The 24,380-nt window shown below is 33.8% G+C and overlaps 1 protein-coding gene across 1 annotated transcript; it reads left to right on the top strand.

The window, feature by feature from the left end:
* Window positions 1-10,848: 10,848 nt before the first annotated feature.
* LOC131056466 (transcription factor MYB74) lies at window positions 10,849-14,280 on the top strand. Its single transcript, XM_057990803.2, has 3 exons — window positions 10,849-11,255; window positions 12,454-12,583; window positions 12,804-14,280. The coding sequence occupies exons 1-3, from the start codon at window positions 11,123-11,125 to the stop codon at window positions 13,933-13,935; spliced, it is 1,395 nt and encodes a 464-aa protein (XP_057846786.2). The 5' UTR covers window positions 10,849-11,122; the 3' UTR covers window positions 13,936-14,280.
* The last annotated feature ends 10,100 nt before the right edge of the window (window positions 14,281-24,380 follow it).

Below are 24,380 nucleotides of genomic sequence, written 5' to 3'. Positions count from 1 at the left end.
ATTTCAAAAAGAATTTGCAAAGGCAACATCTTCCACCATTCATGACAAATCAAAAGGAAAGGGTATTCTGGGCAGTTCAACTCCAGTTTTGGCACAACCACAACCGGCAGTTAAAGAGACTATACAGTATGTACCGACACAGACCAATTTTGAGCAAGAGAATGTATGGGGCATTGGAAACACTGTGGACGATACTCCACCGGTAGTAACTGATACTGTACCAAGTGGAAAAGCCACTAGTGGAAAAGCCACCAGTGCAAAAGAAGTTGAGATGGACAAGGTAAAATCAACTGAGTCCATACCAATAGTTAAAATTGATTCCTCGGCAAGAGTTTTGGCAATTGACACTTCTCAGGGCAAGAAGAAATCAGTCTCAGAGTTAATTCCAAGAGAATTAATGATGATGGACACTCATAAATTGCTAAAGAAAGTGATGCAAATCATCATAGACCCTCCCACAATCATATTGCAACTCATCATTCTTTCTTCTTGAAAACTCAACTCTTCTTGTTTCACCTTCCTTCACTAGGCTTCACCAAGATGCCCAAATAGATCTCTCAACCTTACCAACTTGTTCCAACACTTCCTAGGGTCTCTACATACCCTATTACACTTTACCCAATAGTATTCACTCACCCTATCAACTGGTTCTCTCACAAACCCTTACCCGGGTCCCTAAATAGGTCAATTCCCTAGTAGCCTTGTTCAATAGGTAATCTAACCTTTACTCAAAATAATCTCAAAAAACCTAAAAAAATATTACATATATGGATACCCTTTTGGAATTTACATAACATATGTGAAAATAAACTATGGGTCTTTTGGACAAAATACTCAGACCAACACCTTGCTACACACCAACTAGGCCCAATTAGCCCTCTTTTCCAAAGAAAGTACCAACAAATGGTATGACCACAACTCCAAACCCAAAAAAAGTCTTGAAAAATTTTCCAAAACCATATATTTTCCATGTTTCAAGACAATACACAATCATTTGATAGGTTAGATACTAAACCCCCCTCTTTAGGCCTAAAAAACTAGGGCCTCCTTGTTCAAACCCCAAAACTCACTTCCAGATCTTAAAAATTGGTATTCACCATGAATTTACCATCTCCTAACACCATTTCACATAAAAAAACTACCTCCTTAAGGTAGATCTTCTGTTGCTATACTCATGCCTCCATTTTCATGCTTTTCCTCACTCAATCTCTTACCCTAGGGTATCAACACTTCATCTCCACGTTATTCCCTGCACTCAAACCTATTATTATACAATAATATACATCATTAATGACCCATTACACAATAAAAAAACAACCACATAAAGTGGAACGGGTCACATTTGCATTGTGACTCTCAAAACTTCCGTAAAACAATCACCTACAACAGATTTTAGGACAGCCAATGAAAGTATATCAGATTTGAATGTAAAACCTTCAATAATAGTATCAAATGATAGTACAAACATGCCTCTACATTTCCAAATCCATTTCCAATAAAAAATGAACCAAAGAAGAAGAGTTTCAGACCAATAAAGTGCAAATTTTAGACAAAAATTGCCAGGAAAACCTTGTATTTTTATTGCCAAACCCCAAACTATTACAATGCCAAAAAAATCCGACCCTCAACCTCTTCATTTTGGATCATTACAAACATATCTAAACCTCTTCCCTTCATGGAAACCGAAAACCTACTCTTAACCACCCATATAACCACTTTTGGGTGTTTACAACTTTAATTTATTGTCAAATTGACACTTTTAGTTGTCAATTGACAAGTTTATAACCTTTTTGCATCTTGAAACTTTCTAATCAACTTTATTACATTAATATAGTCACACAAGACCTTATGAAACTTTAAAATGCTTATTAAAAGCCTATTCTACCCATTGAACCCCATTACATTACTCATTTTGACATTATTTGCCCAACATGGCAATTTTGACAAGTTATTACAAAATGACTCATTACATGAGTTTGATGACTCCAAATGGCATTATTATCCATGTTTAAAACATAAAATGGTCATTTTAACCTCATAGAATTAATTATCTCATAAATCTTCATTATGGCCTCATGGTGGCCAATCTTGTCTTGGGTGCTTCTGCGCCATACTCCCCACCTCAAAAATTTCCAAGTCTCTTGGAAATGGTGTTACTGCAAAAAACAAACCAAAAAAAAATATTAAACCTGCACCATCTTACATTTGTAGTGTTCTCATCTTTACCTTGGATTTGTATTTGTCATTCTCTTGACTTCGCATCCATGCTTTGTATCTTGTACCCCTCATTGTTGCTTTTTCCTCTTGAATCTTCTCCTCCATGCTCTGATTAGGCTACTCCCATCTACCCTCTATCTGACCTAAATCTTCAAACATGCCACAACATCTAATACACTGACTCTTTCCCTTCATCTTTACTCTTGGTTTCTTCATTTGCAAAATCAACAAAATCAAGAAGCAATAGCATGCCCCTTCCACCATCTGACTTCTACCAACATCCATCATCTTCACCATGTTTGGAATCTCTATCACAACAGCATACATCTATAAAATAATCATACTTACCACCCAAAGACAACTCATAGTCTTATCATCAACATATTTCATCTCTATGCTAAGAGAACTCACACTTTCACTAGCCTTCTCTTTGCCAATCATCATCTTATCAACCAACTCAACTTCCTTTACCAACTCATTCCTCATCTCATACCATTCCCCTTGGCATACCAACTCTCTATCCAACTTCAAGGCTATATAATTAGCCTCACAATTCACTATCATAGGGGTACTTTGTTGTACTCTACCCTTTACTCCATCCAAAGGACATTCCATTGTCCCAATCAAAATCCCTTTTGCATACTCAAGCCCTTCAAGACTTGGATCCTTTCTGTCAACACCAACATCTTTGTCATCTACCTCTGTCTCAATTCTTAGAACCTCTTTTCCATTAAGTTCATCATCTTCCTCACAAGCTAACTACTTCTCTTTTCTCTCTTGCCCTTCCAAAGGACAACTTACCTTTTCTCTAACATCGTTTTCCTCTCCTAGGATCTTTGTCTCAACTTTATACACATCTGCACTATCAACATCACCTTTTATCATACTATCCTCCACTTTCTCTGTCAGCAAATCAATTTTATCTTCTACTATGACCTCTCTACGCCATCCTTGCCTTGTCATTGGCAATACACCAACACTCTCACTCACATTTTCTTCTCTTCTCATATATACCTCTAACTTATTTGAACCACAATCTTTCACATTATCTAATTGATATGTTGCACGTCCTATCAATGGACTCTTCATCTGCACAATCTCACTTTTCTCCTTCTCAAGGATTGCTTCCTTGTTCTCCTTCACCTCATACCTACTCTTTGCATCGTCTTCCTGCAACTTAGACTCTACCCTGTCTTCTTCAAGCCTAGAAGTGGCTTCTATCTCTGTCTTTTTTTCATCCTTATGTTCCTCATACCTTAGGAACTCTCTTCTTTCAATCAACCTTATCCTTGACACTCCCCATGTTGCCTTGTCATCCTGCAATGATGTCATCACAAACTTTTTCCCATCCTTGTTAATAACATATGAATTTTCTCTACCATCATTTAGGGCTTTAACATCAACTTTCCATACTCTACCCAAGATCATATGACAATCACTGAAAGGCATAATATCACATAGAATAGTATCATAATATGAACCAATGCTGAAAGAAACATATGCTTGCTCTTTAACATCAACCCATTGATCATTGCTTACCCCATATGCTCTGTAAGGTGACTCAAGAGGTGTCCTTGGAAATTTCAACTTCTCAACCATCTCTAATGAGACTATATTTTCAAAAGAACCACTGCTAACAACAACCTTGAATACCTTAAACCTAAATTGCATTGCGTTTGGAATATAGAGTGCCCCTGAGCATACCTTGCCCATATTTCTTCATCTTCTTCCATGATGGTTTCCTCTCTTATCTCTCAGTCTTCAATCTGCAATCTACAAGGACCTACTCCCTTTCTCTAATACCACTATTATGTAGAGAATAATAGACCCTCCCACAATCACATTGCAACTCATCATTCTTTCTTCTTGAAAACTCAACTCTTCTTGTTTCACCTTCTTTCACTAGGCTTCACCAAGATGCCCAAATAGAACTCTCAACCTTACCAACTTGTTCCAACACTTCCTAGGGTCTCTACATACCCTATTCCACTATACCCAATAGGCTTCACTCACCCTATCAATTGGTTCTCTCACAAACGCTTACCTGGGTCCCTAAATAGGCCAATTCCCTAGTAGCCCTATTCAACGGGTAATCTAACCTTTACTCAAAATAATCTCAAAACACCTGAAAAAAATATTACATATATGGATACCCTTTTGGAAGTTACATAACATATATAAAAATAAACTATGGGTCTTTTGGACGAAATACTCAGACCAGCACCTTGCTACACACCAACTAGGCCCAATTAGCCCTCTTTTCCAAAGAAAGTACCAACAAATGGTATGCCCACAACTCCAAACCAAAAAAATTCTTGAAAAATGTTCCAAAACCATATATTTTCCAGGTTTCAAGATAATACACAATCATTTGATAGGCTAGATACTAAACCCCCCTTTTTAGGCCTAAAAAACTAGGGCCTCCTTGTTCAAACCCCAAAACTCACTTCCAGATCTTGAAACTTGGTATTCACCATTAATTTTCCATCCCCTAACACTATTTCACATAAAAAACTACCTCCTTAAGGTATATCTTCTACTGCTATACTCATGCCTCCATTGTGATGCTTTTCCTCACTCAATCTCTTACCCTAGGGTATCAACATGTTATTCCCTGCACTCAAAGCTATTATTATATAATAATATACATCATTAATGACTCATTACATAAGAAAAAAAAACCACATAAAGTGGAACGGTCACATTTGCATTGTGACACTCAAAACTTCCCTAAAACAATCACCTACAACATATTTTAGGACAACCAATGAAAGTATATCAGATTTTAATATAAAAAATTAAATAACAGTATCAAATAATAGTACAAACATGCCTCTACATTTCCAAATCCATTTCCAATAAAAAATGAAGCAAAGAAGAAGAGTTTCAGACCAATAAAGTGCAGATTTTAGACAAAAACTGCCAGGAAAACCTTGTATTTTTATTGCCAAACCCCAAACTTCTACAATTCCAAGCAAATCGAACCCTTAACCTCTTCATTTTGGATCATTAAAAACATATTTAAACCTCTTCCCTTCGTGGAAACCGAAAACCAACTCTTAACCACCCATACAACCACTTTAGGGTGTTTACAACTTTAATTTATTGTCAAATTGACACTTTTAGTTGTCAATTGACAAGTTTCTAACCTTTTTGCATCTTGAAACTTTCTAATCAACTTTATTACATTAATATAGTCACACAAGACCTTATGAAACTTTAAAATGCTCATTAAAAACCTATTCTACCCATTGAACCCCATTACATTACTCATTTTGACATTATTTGCCCAACATGGCAATTTTGACAAGTTATTACAAAACGACTCATTACATGAGTTTGATGACTCCAAATGGCATTATTATCCATGTTTAAAATATCAAATGGTCATTTTAACCTCATAGAATTAATTATCTCATAAATCTTCATTATGGCCTCATGGTGGCCAATCTTGTCTTGGGTGCTTCTGCACCATGAAGGAACTATAGACAAAGGGTTAATTGATCAATCAGTCTCTGTGCTACACAAAATAATGCCTAACTATCAAATTGAGGATGGAGCAATCCCTTCCGATAAGCTCAAGACTTTAATAGAGAACATATCAAATAATTTTCAATCTTTGAGATAGATTGCAAACCGACAGGCTTTGCACAGTTTCTCTACAGAAAAAAGAGTAGCTTTTGATCAACTTATAGAAACTAGGAAGAAGAAAATAGAAGACAAGCTTATTCCCATTGAAATTGTTTAAAACAATGTATTAATATCTACAAAGTATGTTGTAATTTAAGAAATCTTACATCCAATGTAGATAGTAGATTGAAAGAGTTATATGAGAAAATGGCTAATATTTCTAACTCTTTTGATGGACCGATTGCACTAACTACATCTCTTGATGGACTAATTTTGTCCTTAGAGAACCAAGTTTTTTCTTTTGAGAAGGAGAAAGATAAAATAATAAGGAGAGCAAGAAATTTAAGAGGATTGGTAAGCCCTGGACTTGATTCATTGGGTGTTTACAAGAAAGAATGCATGAATATGCTAGCAAAACCCACACCGGTAGATACCCAGGAGAAGGAATCACTTGCCCACTTACTCAGTGGACTTGCATCGGTATCTGATACTTTCAAATCAGGTTGGCACACATATCTTTAGTTGCTACAAAAGGTATACCCAGAAATCCCGAGATGACTAAGCTTGAGTGACACTAATAGTATTCTTTCATTCTTTTATTCTTTCACCAGTCTTTGCCATTTATGTGAAAGGGGGAGTATGTACATATGTGAAAAATATCAAAGAAAATATTATCAGATAGAGTATATGGAGTGTATTGCTTAGGGGGAGCACACCGATAGGGAATCCATTTTTCACATGAGTGTTGCCACCAATGCCAAAGGGGGATATTGTTGGCAATTGACACTCATTGGATTCATTTTTTTGTCATTAATGGCAACAAAATCTGATGGAAGTCACAAACCAGCACTAGGAGGCATATATTGACATTGGAAGCATTCAGGCCTACATCGGCACTGACATCAATACTTCAAGGAAGCCGACATCAAGGAAGATTTATTTAGTAAATCATTTTGTAATTATTGTCAAGGCTGACATTGAATATCTTTCGTAAATGCATTGTAAGTCGACATAAGGCATATCATGTGTAATAGGTATATAAGTCAATCTGCTAGGTCAATTTAATATATGATGGTATTGTGATGAAATAGAGATAGACATATATAGGTATAACAGAACTATGAGATGTGAAATATATGTATGGAGATCGTTTTTGTATGTGAACATTATATCATGCAATGATCTATAGATATCTTGGAAAGCATTCTTGGAGGAGAAGTAATATCGGTAATAGTTCAAGTTTGTGAGCCGGTACAGAGTAGAACCAGAACCAGAACTCTATCTGGTATAGCAAATGCATTCTTGAGTTCATTTTCAGTAATTTACTTTGGCAAAAAGCTTATAGTCAGTGACGCTCTTTAGTGATGAGCAATATGCTCTAGGCAGTGTGCCTTCTTGCAAGTGCAGGCCCCCGTTTTATGTAATATCTTTTCATATGGCCAGTGAACTGATATTGTGGGTCACAAATCCCACCGTGGTTTTTCCTCATTGAGGTTTTCCAAGTATAAATTTGGTGAGTTATGGTGTTCATTTTATGTGGATGGTTTATTTTATTCTTGTTATATGCTTATTTGTTTACCGGTGCATACATGCATGGTTTAGAAAGTTAAAAACTGTTCATTCCGGTAGAACACTGATTCAGCCCCCCCCCCCCCCCCCCCCTCTATCAGTATTCTCAGATCCCAACATTTTATTCCATGTTCGCATGTGCATAAAAAACACATCAACACTAACCATGGTTGAACATCTCAACCATCATTTCCAACTCTAGTCTTCTCTTGGAACTTGTCATCATTGATTTTAATGCATTTGATTTGTTGTCCTTGAACATGAGATGGCTCACTTTGCATGGTGCATTCTCTATCAAGGCCTTTTGATGGTCAACTAATTCAAGTGGCCATCCCTTGCCCTCACTATCTTTGTTTTGGGCATCTTGAGAGTATCAAGCATTTATTTTAGGTTTTCCCTTGAGCTTAAGAAGCTTGTAATTGGATCCATGACCTCTTTAAACCATTTCATCCTTCTCTATTCCCTTTGTATATAGCTTTGTTAGGAGATCGGCCTTGTCTCTTGGTCAAATACACCTCACTCTATTGTGCTTTTATGGAGGAGATTCTTTTCTACATTTAAAAGGATATAAATTCTTCCTTTTTTTCAATTGTACATAGTATAAATGTTCATTCATCTCTTTACACCAAAGTTGTGATTTTCTTTCAAGTTTTCATGTAGAATGAAGTGTAAGATCGCAAAGTTGTACTTGAAGTTGCTCACCTCCAAGAGTTGTTGAACCATTGGGGGAATACCCTCTGTATTGTTGTTAGAGTGCCTTAGATAGACTCTTCCTCTCCTTTTAGGGGTTGTAGGTGTGGTCATAGTCAATCTTCTAGGAGAGGCTATTACTCTCAATTTCATGATAATTTGCAAGGCTCTATTGATCATGGATGGTTCTAACTTCCCAAAATGCCTTCTTGATAGCCTTCTCCAAGTCTTCTTAAAGGTGTGGGGAGATTGCCTAACCTAGTTCTAACAAGTTTTCTCGTCTATTACTTGTCATCTTTCTAGTCTACTCCCAACAATTAGTTGAAGAAACTCTTGAGGAGGAAGGCACTATTATTGGTTGGGAGTCTCTTGTTGAAACTACCCTTGTTGTTGTTTGAGGTTTAAATCGTGATAATAAAGGTCTGGCTAATGATGGTACAACATTACCTACTTAATTGTTGTATTCATCTTTATTCTAGACTCAGTCTCATTAGACTTTGTGGGTGTGCCTTTATACCATCATAATTTTTTTTGTGAATGTTGTGCTATTTAAATATTTTAATATAAAATAAAGTAGAAATATTCATTAAAACCCATTTCAAAGCCCAAAAGGTAACTTCTAATAATTTTCTTACTATTCAAGATTAATAAGTATAAGCATAATACTATAATTTCTAGTGTATGTTTCTATGTCATCTATATCTACCCAACATATTAAATACGCATTTAGTTATAAATAATAATTAATTAAAATTAAAAACTCTTAAATTTTAATCATGTCAAGAGGTATTCCACAATGACGACATGTAGTCTCATGTGACGACCACATTAATAAAAATCTCTTGCATTATGCTTCCTCATCTTGATGATGAATGGATTAGTAAATGTGATTTGAAACGATGATATAAAAAATTGTACATCAAATAATTAATATTTAATAATTACGTAAATTCAAAAATTACATATATAACACTGACTACACTCTTCAAAGTAAAAACAGAATAAAGTAATCATAAAATTATTGAATTATAGCTTTTCCAAAAGTAAAATAACTTTTCAATTAAAAATAAAGAACGATATAAAAAATAAAACAATTCTTAAATAAAAAGAAAACGTGAATGTAAAATCTTCTATAAAAAAAATAAAAAAATATGTGTCCGTATAATAAATAAAATTATTCTAAAGTAAAATAAAGTAATTATAAAAAAAAAAAATCTTTGAAAAATAAATATATTTAAGATAAAAATGTCTTAGATATACACATTGCCACATGTTTCATGATGATTGCCCTTTGCAATCCTTGAATTTAATGAATTTTTATAATATTAAAATAAACCAAAAAACAACAACTTGGTAAGTACTTTAATCGATTAATGCAATGACTTATTTTAGTATTTTATAAAGTTAAATTGATGGCTTACCAAATCGTCTCCTTACTTATCGGGGAGCACTTTTACTTTAGCGGTCTAAGTACACATTCAAATGTTTCTTTTTTGAGGATTGCCTTGAAAGAAAAATGCGTAAATAAATAAATAAAAAATTATTTTAATATTTATCATTATTTGGGAGCTGTCGCAGCTGGTATTTATTGGCCGTTTCATAACTTTACAATATTAAAAAAGGTTGGTATTTATTAAATTCACAATAATGTTTCTAATGTGGGGAGGTGTTCCTTAAACAGGTAAACATATACTATTGATGACCTCATAGAGATCATTTAGACATTTAGAAAAAGTGATATGACACTTGTCACAATGACCTTAATTTGACTAGATTTGTGGTTTGGGCTACAGTGGAAGAAATGATGTCACCATTAGGTTTTGTATTGTTGAATTCTTTCCATAGTTTAAGCATTTTCTCTTTCTTGTTATGTAAACAAATGCATAATTGCATTGATTTGGTAATAAAGTGGCCTAGAAATATAGTTAAATCCATTGGAGTGTGATCTCTCAATACTCCAAAGACTCTCATTTGTACAATGAATGTTTTAATAATTCTCTACATATCTTATAATATCTAACACTGTAGATCAAGTCATGAGGGGAGGGAAGAGTTACCACGTGATTAGGGACATGATCAGGGAATTCAAAACTTTGGACTTTATTATTGTTAAATTAATTTTAAACCAAAATCAAGTCCGAATATGTGTGTTTGACTTGCACAGGATCATTAGGTTATGGTGTGCCACTGGAAGACAGAAGTTTTTTCATATATCAAGAAAATGACGTTGAAAGAAAAGTTGTAGTGGTATTGGGAAGATATTCGGGAGCAGCTAGGAAATTTTTTTTAAAAAAAAAAAAAAATTACTATGTAGTTACCATGAAGGTTATCTTGGGAGGCAAACGTGATGTCACTAGGAAGACTAAAGTGGTGGCAAGACAACCCCCTCCACACGAAACATGGGGGGATAAAAAAATAAAAATAAAACTTTAACACAAGCCAAGATTATATGATTATTTATTTAATTCGTGGCTTTTTTTTATCTTTCTTAGGCTTTCGTTTTTAGTTGTATGAAATTATAAGAAAAATCATTAAATGTGAAAGCAAAGGGGGGACACGTTGCATGAGTCGAGTTGGCCAAACACGTGACGTAGACAGTTATGGACGGTCGAGCCAAAGTTGACTTCGGCCCCTATGGTTTATCCTTTATATACACACAACATATACGAGACCTGGAGGGAAATATACACATTGAGTATATATACACATAAGATATATATACACAAACTCTGTACACTATCTATTCTATTGATAGAACGTTTGCGGCCCTATGAGAAGCTTGTCCTTCAAATTACTGTGACAAAATCAATCAGTTATTGTTGCTTAGTATAGTGTATGAAGGGGTGTGTATAGTGTAGGCAATTGGGCCTCCTTGAATAGACAGACCTTTGAAGATTGATATATTTGCCAATTTGGCCCATTTTTTTTGTGGGTGTTTTGGAGAAGTATTAAAGAGAAGAGTTGTGTTGCAGAGAGGCTGAGATTAGTTGTTTTTTTGCTTGCTCTGTGTGTTAAGATGGGTCGTGCACCTTGTTGTGATAAGGATGGTCTTAAGAAAGGGCCATGGACTCCTGAGGAAGATCAGAAGCTTATGGATTACATTAAACGCCATGGCCATGGAAGCTGGCGTGCACTTCCTAAACATGCAGGTAACCAGGGGGATGGAATGGTTGCTTTAGCCCACCATGGTGTTGCAGAAGAATCTATCTATTAATGTGCAAATCTGGGATCTTGGGTTCTTAGATTGTGTTGATGATCAAGAGTTTGTGTTCTAGTTTGTCACTGCAAATTGTCTCCTTAGATTGCCTTTCTGTATCTAGGATTGAGCCCTTAGATTGTGGTTTGGTTGTGGTGATTTTGGTCTTTGTATTAGATTGCCACTGTAAATTGTCTCCATGGAAGCTTTCCTGACTTGATTTGGGCCTTTATCTATCAGAATATTGTCTTCATGGAAGCTTGTTCTAATGTCATCGTTCAAGCTTGATTGTCTTGACTGATGAAATCATCTGTCAAGTTTGTTCTAATGTGAATGTTCAAGCTTGATTGTTTTGATTTATGAAATCATCTGTCAAGTTTGTTCTAATGTGATCGTCCAAGCTTGATTGATTTGATTCATGAAATCATTTGTCAAGTTTGTTCTAATGTGATCATTCAAGCTTTATTGTCTTGATTTGTGAAATAATTTGTCAACTTTGTTCTAATCTGATCGTCCAAGCTTTATTGTCTTGATTTGTGAAATAATTTGTCAAGTTTGTTTTAATGTCATTGTTCAAGTTTGATTGTCTTGTCTTGATTTAAGCCCTTTAGTGTTAGGTTGCCATTAGAATGCAGTTGTCCAGTTTTTTCTGTGTCTTTATGTGTTAGGTTGAATTAGGTAGTGCCTGCGGATTATCTGTTAAACTGTCTTTAAACAACTCATCCTGAGAAGGTTTTTCCTTGGAAATTGCTTGTGGAGCAGTGTACAATGTCATCATAAATCGCTTAACTGGTTTAGTGTATGTTGTCATAGCTTATGTCATTGTGTAATATTTAACATGTTTTTTTGTCTCTGTGGTCCTGGTCATATTCATAATGTATTGTTTAACTGGTTTTATCTACACATTCCTACCTAATGTCATTGTACATAATATGGTGACCACGTTAAGAAAAATGTGTTTTTATCATCTTCTGCATTTGAGTTAAACTCTTATAGATTGCGTGTAATAGCTTTAGTTTAAAAGGATCATATGTGTTCAAGACATGGTTTTGTTAAGGAAAGGAGAATTTGGAATGGAAAAGAATTGTTGCATTTGGTGGTTACATGTTTACGTTGGATGATAATGTGAGAATTGTTTTCAATTTTTGCAGGACTTCTGAGATGTGGGAAGAGTTGCAGATTAAGGTGGACAAACTACCTCCGACCTGATATAAAAAGAGGGAAGTTTTCATTCGAGGAAGAACAAACTATAATTCAACTCCATGGAGTCATGGGAAACAAGTAAGAAATTTGTCAAACTAACCTTCTTGTGCAGATGATTGTCTCAATGGGTGTCTGGTTCTAAAGTTGGTTTTCTAAGAGTTTCTTGATTATATTGCTTTAAGATTCCTTAGCTATGTTGCAGGTTGTTAGTGCAAATATAGATTGGTTTTGTTTTAGCATTGCTTGTGAAGATTTTAAGCCATTTTAGCTAAATTGTTAATGGTGTTGGTCTGTGCAGATGGTCTGCTATAGCTGGGCACCTTCCTGGAAGGACAGACAATGAAATAAAGAACTATTGGAACACCCACTTGAAAAAGAGGCTTCTTCAGATGGGAATAGACCCTGTGACTCACAGGCCAAGGATGGATCTCTTTGATTTCTCCAACATGAGTCATTTTCTGGGTGCACCTTCTCTGAGCCACATGACTGCTAGGTGGGAGAACGCCAGGCTGCAGGAAGCCATGACCAGAGAATACATGAGGATTTATGCAGCTTTGATCCAGCAGCAGGCTGATCAATACAATCACAGTGCAGGAGGCACAATTAGTCCAGACCTACTCTTGAGATCCCACCTTGAGAATCCCTTGTCTAGGCCAGATGCTAATCTTATTAACAATTATATCATGTCTCAGACATGGGCTCAAAACCCAGAGAATCAGCAGGGCTCATTAGAATACAATGCCCAAATCTCTCAGGTTATAGAACAGTTCCAAGCCCAAGCTCAAATCATGAAAAATGTGCAGTATTCATCACCCACATCAACCCTGAATGGCCTTAGCACACCTTCCAACATAAAGCTAGAAAACCAAGGTATTATTACCAATGATGGAACCCATGATCAGGCTACCCTTCTCCCTGAGATGAAATTTAACACAAGTGAGGCCTATGACAATATGGTGAACTCTTCCTTAATTTTGCCCACCATGAAAAGCCAGGACCTTAACCCACTACTGTGGCCTGAGGACAACTTGTATAGAATGTGTAAGAGTGATTCAGAGTCTGTACCAGCCCTTATATCCTCCACATCCTCACCAAACATATTCAGTGACTCTGATTTGGTTGCAGATAATTCCTCTTCCTCCATGTTAAACATGAACATGAGCAGTACTACTACTAGTTCTCCCACTGCTACTAACAACAATGGCTCATATGCATTCCCACCTGAGTTTCTCTTGGATTTCCCAGAAAACTCCAAGCAGAAAGAAGCACTAATGTCAAAACCAGCGTCAGGATCAGCATCATCCTCTTCATGGCAAGATGTGCAAAATTATTCAGAAGATGGCAGAGATTACTGGTGTAATATGCTCAAGTATGTTGCAGAGAACACCGTGACCCACAATTCAGGATTTGAGAGCATGGGAGCTCAGTAGAGAGTGGAGAGACAGCAAGATCAATAAGAAAATAGTATGATCTATAGAGAGTGATCTGTAGAGTACTGAATTCATGTACATGGGCATTGGGTGTACAAGTCTAACAGTTTGATTCATTTATATTTTTTTTAAGAATGCAGTATTGTGTACAAAAACCAGTTTTTTGGGGTAATCCAAAGGCACTGCATCATTTGCTGACTGGCCTGCCTTCATGGATCTTAAAATGTTCTGTATACTATTCTGTGTTCAGATTAGGATTGGTTACATGTACTTTATCATCATTTCAAGACTTTTCAATGAATTCTACATTGTTGAAATTCTAACGGCACTGCTTTTTGATTCAAACTTAGTTTTTTTGATAATTTTTTCACTTTCCTCTGGTGTGCACTCAAACATAAAAATACACCAGACCTACCCAACAACTATTAGTTAAAATATCAATTGTTTTTGAGCTCGATGTCTCCAATGCATTCACAGTCTTGACTATTTGTTGTAAAAACAATCCAATCTGCACAAGATTGAAGATTATAACAGGATTGGATTGAAGATTATAACAGCATTGGATTTTTTGGTACATGGCTGCTTAGTCGAAAGAGGCTTGTAATTTAGATGTATGTTTATCCGAATCGTTATGATTTATCAGAGATGTAGACATCTATGTAGAGATGCGGACATCCATTATACAGTGTTTCTATAAAAATATATATATATTTTTTTATTTTTTTACCCATTTCTTATGAAGACTAAAACAGTGATTTTTTCCAATTCTTATGAAGAATCTATGGAATTATGTTTTTCTGGGCATAAAGTCCTAAACCAGAAGAAAAGCAACATGACCAGATTTTGGACTGTGTGTATGTCATAAGTACGTAAGAGACTATTTAGATCCTACCATCAAAACCTATTTTTTTTCAATTAAATTTGTGCTCCTATCCATTAATGGTTCACCTCGAATACTAGAATAACATCTGTATACTTTTGGAAGAGAGTAAGTGGCTCTTGACTTTGTACACAAGGTATTTTCAGGCACTGTTCTAAACAATTACTATCGCCCAATTGTTCGCTCAGAAGAGACAGCAAAATCATTGTTTCGATTTTTAAAGATGTTCAGACAACTGTTGTAAACAAAAGTAGTCTTAAAAGGGTGGAGGAACAAAAGCATATTCAAATTTGAAGTCAGCCCATGGACACTGTGCACGGAAAGATTAATAAATTTTGATTCCAAATTGTCCTTTGAGAATATGAAGGAGGACATGAATTTAATACTGCTTGAGATGTTTAAATATATTAAAGATCTTAGATTTTAGTTGTGAATTCAATTGACAGTAGGATTGCAAAAGACAACATTTTCATAAACTTTCCCAATGGCAAGCTTTCAAGCCTCCTTTTCTTCGCACATAGCTTGATGGTAGGCTACAATCTCTCTTCAAATATAACTTGTACACGTTATATAGGTAATAATAGTCATTCAACATATACTCTTATAATGATAAGACTTGTATATGTATATTAATCTTTATCTTGTTTTTGGGTTTATTTAAAGAGACTTTTTGATATATTGATAAATAATATAATAGTATAGAGTATTTTTAGATTTAATAATTTTTTATAAATGTTTTGGATTGTGAAGAGAATTATTACGTGTGATCTAAAGTATTGATACAAAAATATACACAATCGAATTCAAAAGCATTATACACTAAATTAATGGACCAAAAAAATCTCATGCTTTCATATATTGTAATTTTGTGAAAAGTCTAGTTGCTTTCTCTATGTCACTTATCCATCCATTACACATATTCTTAAACACTTACCTCTCACTCTCATATATACGCTTATGTATCTTGATACATTCCCCCCTATCCACTTATTTATTACACCTATGCATGAACATATTGTCTACACGTGATATTCGCTTCAATTTGGCTCCTTTCATGTTTCAAGACCATTTGATTGTTGTGAGGATCTTCACATGATCACAAACTTGTTCTTCTCAAATTCAAATTTAGTCGACTCCCACCTTCACCCTTCCCATTTAAGACCGACTAAATACAAATTTGCATGATGTATTGGTATTTCCTTCTAGTTACGAGCATTCAATACATTCATTTAGACATCCATGATTTGAGAGTTAATTCACACATCATCCTCATTACACTCTTGTGTTGGAGCATTTAAAGGAATCTAGTTTTGTATGAACATTTTAGAAAGTACAAGCATGACTAAAGCATGATGTTTTTTTATTTTATACACACATTTTTGCAAGGTGACCTAGAACATGTCCCCTCATGTAAAAGCAACAAAAGAAACTAAGGTGATTCAAATGAAACAAAAATAAAAGTGGTTAGATTTTTAGGATATTTCTATGGATGTAAGATATTTTGGTGGACCCATATTTAACTTTCATCTATGAACCTGCAGTATGTTGTGATTAGTAGTGAACTATATACTATCATCCTACTAATCCAAAGCATTCATATTTCAACATCATAGAATAAAAAAATTCACTCTTGAATCATAAAACTAAACACGTTTATTCGTATACTCTTAACATTTATAATATTTAAATAAATAATATTTGTAAAATACCATTTTTTAATCTATACTTATGCACTTATATAATATTTAATTAACCTAACTCAATCTTAGTGAAAATATATTTTTTATATTTTCTTTTATAACAATTTATATCTTTTTATTTAACAATGTATAATCTTAAAATTTAATAATAACAATGATTATATTTTAAATAATTAAGCTAATTTACATTTATATACTGATATAGATAACTTAAATAGATTTATTTAAAATATTTAAAAATCTATCTCCTAATGTTTAGATTTTTTATGATATGTATTTAAAATATTTTTTATCTACAATTTTAATAAATTATTTAATTCATATCAATAGTATCAAATCTTATGTCTTATTTTATTTCTTAAAATACACAGTTCTAGTATATTTTTTATATCAATAAATTATAATATGGAATAATAACCTATCGAAAAAAATATATAACATAATAATAATCTATGAAGCATGGAAAATGTTCTTATAAACTGCGAACTCTTTTAAATGGAAATAATAATGTTATTTTTTTTAATAATGTCATTTTTTAGTATGTGTATATAGTAAACACCAAATTCTAGAGAAGAAACATGCAAAAACAAATTATATTTTAAACTTGATATCACGTCTCTAATAGATCAAATAAATTAATAAAAAATACCAAAAAAAAAAAAAAAATTGTTAGAAACGAGGATTTATATAATTGTTTAGGTAGATTGATATGGAAGGTTGAGATTACATCTTAGATTGAATGGCTAGGATGAATTCACATGAGAAGGATGCAAGTGGAGGGAATGACTTAACATTAAGTCATGTTGATAGAGAGATATCCCAATTGCCTTAACTTTCACAAGAAGATGAGATGCAAATGAATGGATGCTTGAGGAGAGTGAAAGCATGTGAGGGCGATTGTACCATATAGTGGATGAATGAAGGGTCAAGATGTAAAGTCCATTTTATGGTGAAGTGGACGAGGGTTACCATTTATTCTTAAAATAATATAAGGAATGTTAATTATCCTAAATAAATGAATTAAAAATTAATTTAATTGAGAAGTGATTAGAGAATGTTAATCTAGATTAATAAAATTATTTATTTAGATAACTATTAGAGTATAGATGACTTAATCAACTAAGTAAATTATTTAATTAATTAATGAAGGAATTATATGGGATTAATTATGAGTATTAATAAATGTGTGATGGTGTTAGATTAAAATATAAAAGTAAATATTAAGAGTGTGTGTGTGTGTGTGTGTGTGGACAAGACATTATCTAGGAGGTGGCTCCCATTATATTAAATAATAAAAAATTAAAAAATCTATAAACCAATTATCCCATGAGAGTTTCCACATTTTTATCTTTCATAAAATGATTGTAAGCTAGTAAAAAGTAGGCATGCATGATCCTCTACTTACATATAAAAAAAATTACCTTAACTATCATTTTCCTATTAGTATTTATTCATAAGCTATACTTGATATGTGTAGTTGTATGGATATATAACATTCCTTCAGCCAATTCACTCAATTGATGTCTACTCCATTATTAAAAATATTTAATCGTTACTCAAATAATTCTAGAGATTCTTGAGAGTGAAATTAGGATAATCCCTTCCTTGAATATCTCTATACCATTCCCCATTTCTACCTTTTCCTTGAGTTCCTAGACTAGAACTTGATTCCACGTATAGAGAAATTCTCATAAAAATACTCTATAACCTCTAGAGATTCCTATCAAAATTCTCATTGTATGAAGCCCACTACTATTGACATTGTAATGTGCTTATCTTGGAGGGTGTTTATTGTGTTGGGAAAGAAATTTATAATAAGGAATTGATTATTCTTGTGCTCCACCTTTCTTCCTAAGTTGCCTTCTCCAATAGTCATTTGGATGGCTTCCTAACAAGAGGAAAACCATTTAAAAAATTGTTTTAGCCTATTTTCCATGTGAGCATTATCATAGTCGCATTGAATATTGGAATTGAAAATCCTATTTTCCAATTTTAGGGTGAGAGGAAGGAGAATGCTAGATTTAACCTTTCTATATTTACATATTTGATTTATTTTAATCATGTGAGGATTTGGTTTCTATAGTTTCACATGCACATGATATCAATTGTGATCCATAAGATACCAAATTTGTATCATTCTTGCACTTTGTTGTCACTCCATTCACTTTGATAATTAGCTATAATAATGGTATCAAGTTGATTTATAAATGACATAGTTCTCTAATGTATCTACAACTTTATTCACTTCTCTCTAGAACAATGTTGAATGGGGAAGCTTTCCTACTTATTGAGAAGAAACCTAATATGCTCCATAGAATTCCTCAAATTTGAGTTTAAAATTTATTTATCCTGCATATAACATTTATGGCTACCATAAAATCCCCATCTATGTCTATATTATTGATATTTTCTATTTGCATAGTTTGAGTGCAACTAGAAGAGCTTGTAGCTCTAACACATTATTAATTTTGGTCTGTATTTTTTTTGATATGACTTAGATTAGGTCACTAGAATCATATTTGACTATGCACCTTCCTCCAAAAGCACCCATGTCACCACATGAAGCATTGTCAAAATTTATTTTTGATCTTTTACTAGAAGGCATGAATGCTACTTTGTCTTTTCCCTCACTTTTGGTTTTATAGTTCATCTTGTTAGCCCCTTTAACAAGGATCATGTGTGTAAGTGCGCACATGCATGTTCTTAATAATGAAAATATGTTATGATACTTTTCATATTTGTAACATTATTTTATTAATCTGTTTTAACATAGTATAATTATATATTCTCAATTCATATTAATTAACTAAATCATAAAAAAACTTTAGTCTTTAAGAATCTTACATTCTAATTTCAATTTCATTTTATACTATATAAAATTGGTGAATAGTATCACTTATATTGTTAATAGATAAAGTAGTTCATCCATTAATATGGACATGTATCAATCGAAAGTGTTTTATTATACCATTACTTCAACAACAACAAAAAAATCTAAAAGAGTAAGTGCACGGAAATGGAGGACAAATTAGTTTGCATCCTTGAGATTTTAGCAAAATACTTTTTCATTATCAAAGACATGGCGCATTTGCATTTTGACACACGCATATATTGTATACATTTTAAGGTAGTTTAGAAACTCACTACAAGGTACTATATAATTCTTGTTTTTATCATATCTTCAAATTTGAGCATATATATTTTAAATTACTCATCTAGATTTAGCTTTAATTGATTTTTTTTTTTTGTATTAAAAATCGAGAGAAAAAAATTACAAGAGTTGGAATCAAGGGAGGCTAAGCCTCAACCACCAAAGTCACAGAGGAGAGTATCAAAAGTACATCGATGAAGAGTCCAAGACCCAAAAAGGAACAACAGAGAAAGAAAAGACAACAGAGAACTAATGTAAAATGTGGTCAAAGGATTCAACCCAAGTAGTCCAACCCTTAGCCCCTTCCATCCAAATCACCTTCTTACGATCTTGGATTTGAGTAAGCATGGTGATGCGATCAACAACAGGTATCTTATTGTTGTCAATCTCCTCTTGCAACTTATGGAGAGCCTCCTCAAAAGATGTCAGGTTGTCTGCGAGCCTCTTCCACTCATACCCATCCTTCATTTCATAAACAAACATAGTTGTGTGCCCATCTTTGAGGAACCTGAGAAGCTTATGTCTCTGCACATTCATCAAGAAGCAAACCTGAGAAGCAATATTAAAATAGGCGAGTCTACGAAAAGACTCAGTAAGACCTCTATCAATGTCGTGAAATCTATCTTCATTTCTCTTCTTCCAAATGAACCAAAGGATATAGGAAGATAAAATAAACCAAAACAAATTAGCATCTTTCTTAAGCCCAGAGATATAACCAGAAACAATGTCAAAAAAAGTCACATGATTAGGAATACAGAAACCAAACATTAACCAAACCTCCCTAGAAAAAGCGTAGTCAAAGAATATGTGCCTGCAAGTATCAAGAAGTCTGCAAATGGAACATATGTCAGCATTAAGAGGATCTTTTCTCAAGGGAAGTCTGTCTAAAATGAGCTGTCATTTAAAACATTGCACTTTAGGAGGAATCGGGCTTTTCCAAAGACGAAGAAAACATTTTTGCCAAGAATTAATAGACAAATCCAAATACCATAACAGATTAACATGGTTAATAATAGAATCATCATTAGAAATCAACTCACAGATGTTGTGGGTTTTAATCTTGGGCAGGGGAGAGCCTTCTTGCCAATTGAAAGTAAGGAATCTGTGCGAGTCAACATCAGCGGTGAGAAGCGGGGCAAGGTTCTCACAAGCTCTTTTAATCATAAGGTAGGTTTTCTTCTGGGTAGGAGGAAGGTTATAAGCATAGCTAAGCATGTCCCAACTGATCAGAGCATTGTTTTCAAATAAATCCATCAAATATCTTATACCAGATCTAGTCCATAGCTTGGCCGAACAGCCTTGAGTAAGGGCTAAGGGCTTTAATTGATTTTAGAAAAAAATGGTCACATCTAACCCCTTTTGTGCCGTATTTCTATAAACTTACTTGAAATCTATTAAAAAAAATCAACAACTAATTATTTTTATTTTTATAATTATAATAAATACATACTTTCATTTTTACTTTAAAATTTATTTTAATTTAAAAAATAATAATAAATAAATTTATCCCTTTTATTCATATATCATAATTTTTTGGGCTTTCGCCCATAGCTCAAATAGTTGGTAAGGTTGTGCCAAGGCTTTGGGTTCTTCCCATGTAGGTCCAAGGTTCAACTCTCGTCAGTTGGGTTTACCTAGTGACTAGGTTGTTTGAGCTCGCTTAGTTGTCCATCGAGGTATTCTCGCCTCAGCTCACCTCCTCTATACCCCAAAACTTGGCAAAAAAAAGTAAGACCAAGGCAAGGTGTAGTTGGATTGTTCGGTTGGGTCACTGGGTTATCTCATGATATATATATTATTTATAAATTTATAATTCATTTATTCTATTTTGTAATATTTTTTAATCTTTAATATTAACAAACTATTCATGGCATAGCCTAACAATAAACTTGTGACATTATTGTCATAGCGACGAAGATTCAAACTCTCCTTGAGTCGTCATGATCGCAAGCATTGTGTCCTTGTTAATCCATTGTGCTCATATATCAAAACTAATGGCATTCATGAAGGTGACTAATTTGAGTGAAGTTGTTAAAAAATAGTAACATTATCTTTATAGCGACGAAGATTCAAACTCTCCTTGAGTTGTCATGATCGCAAACATTGTGTCCTTGTTGATCCATTGTGCTCATAAAATTGAACCTTAATATCGAAACTATTGACATTCATTAAAGTGACTTTATATTCCAATCTTTTATTAGACTAATACTTATAAATTTTACGTCTTTAGATTTAAATTATTCACAATTTAATTATATCATGACTTATGTTTGACCTCTATTACACCTAATCAAATTGTTTACAATTTTTTTTTTTCCAATATTATTTTGACTAAAATAGAAACCACCACTTCAAATTTCATTATGACAAAATTTATAATCTATAAGAAGATCAACATAAAAAAAAATTTCCCTAATAATGTGCTCTGTTTCCTTATTCCCTGCACATTGATAAATCATGCATGATTAAACCTATTTATAATTATATGTGTGTGTGCGTGTAAATGATTCCTCAAACAATTTCTTTAATTGTGAGTCGTTTGCATGCATTCCATTAATAGAAAGAAAATCTAGTCCATAAACAATGATGAAAAAAAATTACTGAAAAAACACACGGCATCTCCGTGCACCACATCCATATGACCTCACGGAATCCATTCTACGTAAATCTCCCCATGCTTAAAACACAAGATTTCTGTGTCTCTGAAAAAAGGTCGCCAAAATAAAACCTAAAATAAAGACTTAATTAGCCCCCGACCCTTATCAATAAGCGGTGCCGGCGGAATTCATTTTAAACATATGCGAAAGATTTTTTGTCTTGACAGGTGTCAAATGTGATATTTTCATCGTGTTTTAATTATTTGTAGGCGTAGGTAATAGATTTTGCCACATATTTGTTTTGACTGGGTAAAGAGGTGCTAAAAGTTTTGCTTTGTTTATTTGGAAAGGGCCATTTTGAGTGTTGAAATAGAGACAAAAGTCCATATAAGCCGTGGGTCACATTATTGCCGCCCGGAGAAAAACATGAGAGACGGAGCCGCCAATTTAAATTGAAGGCTCCACATTTGCGGCTCTTCTGACATGTGACCTCAATATCAATAATCTCTTCAACCACGTAAAATCCCAGTCTTTTTCGAAAGATTCGGGGAAATTTTATACTATTACTTTGTGAAAGCAGAGGGATTTTGTTCGCAGAGTGTGAAAAAGGGCTTGTAAATGGAATCATTGGGTTGATTTTTTCCACGATGTAAACGTTGAGGAAAATTTTAGGATTTGTTAAATGGTTTAGAAGTCGGCTGTTAAAGATGAAGACATGTTGAGGAAAATTTTAGGATTTGTTAAATGGTTTAGAAGTCGGCTGTTAAAGATGAAATGTCTTCATGGAAGCTTCTATTTTTAATCTTGGTTTGTTGAATATAAAATATTGGAAAACATTAAGGATTTGTTTTAGGGTTTAGGAGTCCGTTGTTAATATAAAGGATGAAATGTCTTGATGGTAGTATCTATTTTTAGAGTTTTTGTTTTGTTTAATATAAAAATAATTGGGAAAAATTAAAGATTTGTTTTTATATTAAGAGTAGTAAAATTAGGGTGCTGATCCTTTGCACACACAGTCCGAAGGCAGCTTTAACAAGTATCAACCAAACACTAACAACACACTAACAATTGTTCAATATCAAAACACAATAGATTAAGAGTCTTAGCAAAAGTTAAAGGTAAAACAATTGAGAGTCTCAACAAAAGTTAGAAGTAAAAGGATTAAGAGTCTTAGCAGCGTGTAACGAAAACTAAAAGATCTAAAACCAGCTACCCAGTAGCTAAATGAGGGCGGACATTGCTCCAATCATCAACACACTAACAATAGTTCAATATCAAAACACAACAGATTAAGAGTCTTAGCAAAAGTTAAAGGTAAAACAATTGAGAGTCTCAGCAAAAGTTAAAAGTAAAAGGATTAAGAGTCTTAGCAGCGTGTAACGAAAACTAAAAGAACTAAAACCAGCCACACAGTAGCTAAATGAGGGCGGGCATTGCTCCAATCATCAACACACTAACAATAGTTCAATATCAAAACACAACAGATTAAGAGTCTTAGCAAAAGTTAAAGGTAAAACAATTGAGAGTCTCAACAAAAGTTAATAGTAAAAAGATTAAGAGTCTTAGCAGCGTGTAACGAAAACTAAAAGATCTAAAACCAGCCACCCAGTAGTTAATTGAGGGCATTGCTCCAATCATCAGGCATTACTGAGGAACTTAAAAAGATCCTTCCATGGTTTAAGAGTTGGTTTTTAATATATAGATGGAATGTGATTTTTATGTTGAATTAGGATGCTTTTGGAGGAAAGTTGTGTGAGAATTTTTTGTTATCATTACTGTTGATAACATTTTTATCCTCTTTCTCTTTCTTTCATTTAAGGGTTGTTTTTGTACACACCTAAAATTGACTATTAACATCTAGTCAATTTACACTTTTATTTTTTCTATTCTTGTCATTTCATTAATTAATTTGGAAAGAATTAAGGATCACTTCTGATGAATTCAATAAATACTGCGAGGAGAACGAGATAAGAGGCAATTGTTTGCCCCAAGGATACCACAACAGAATGACATAGCAGAAAGAAACAATAGGACTGTGGTTGAAGCAGCCAGAACTATGTTGATCCAAGGAAATGTCGCTCACACATTTTGGAGAGAAGCGATGAGCACTACAGTCT

Source organism: Cryptomeria japonica, chromosome 6 (assembly GCF_030272615.1).
Source record: "Cryptomeria japonica chromosome 6, Sugi_1.0, whole genome shotgun sequence".
Taxonomy (NCBI): domain Eukaryota; kingdom Viridiplantae; phylum Streptophyta; class Pinopsida; order Cupressales; family Cupressaceae; genus Cryptomeria; species Cryptomeria japonica.
Note: the sequence above shows the minus strand (reverse complement) of the source record. Positions and strands in the feature narration are given on the sequence as shown.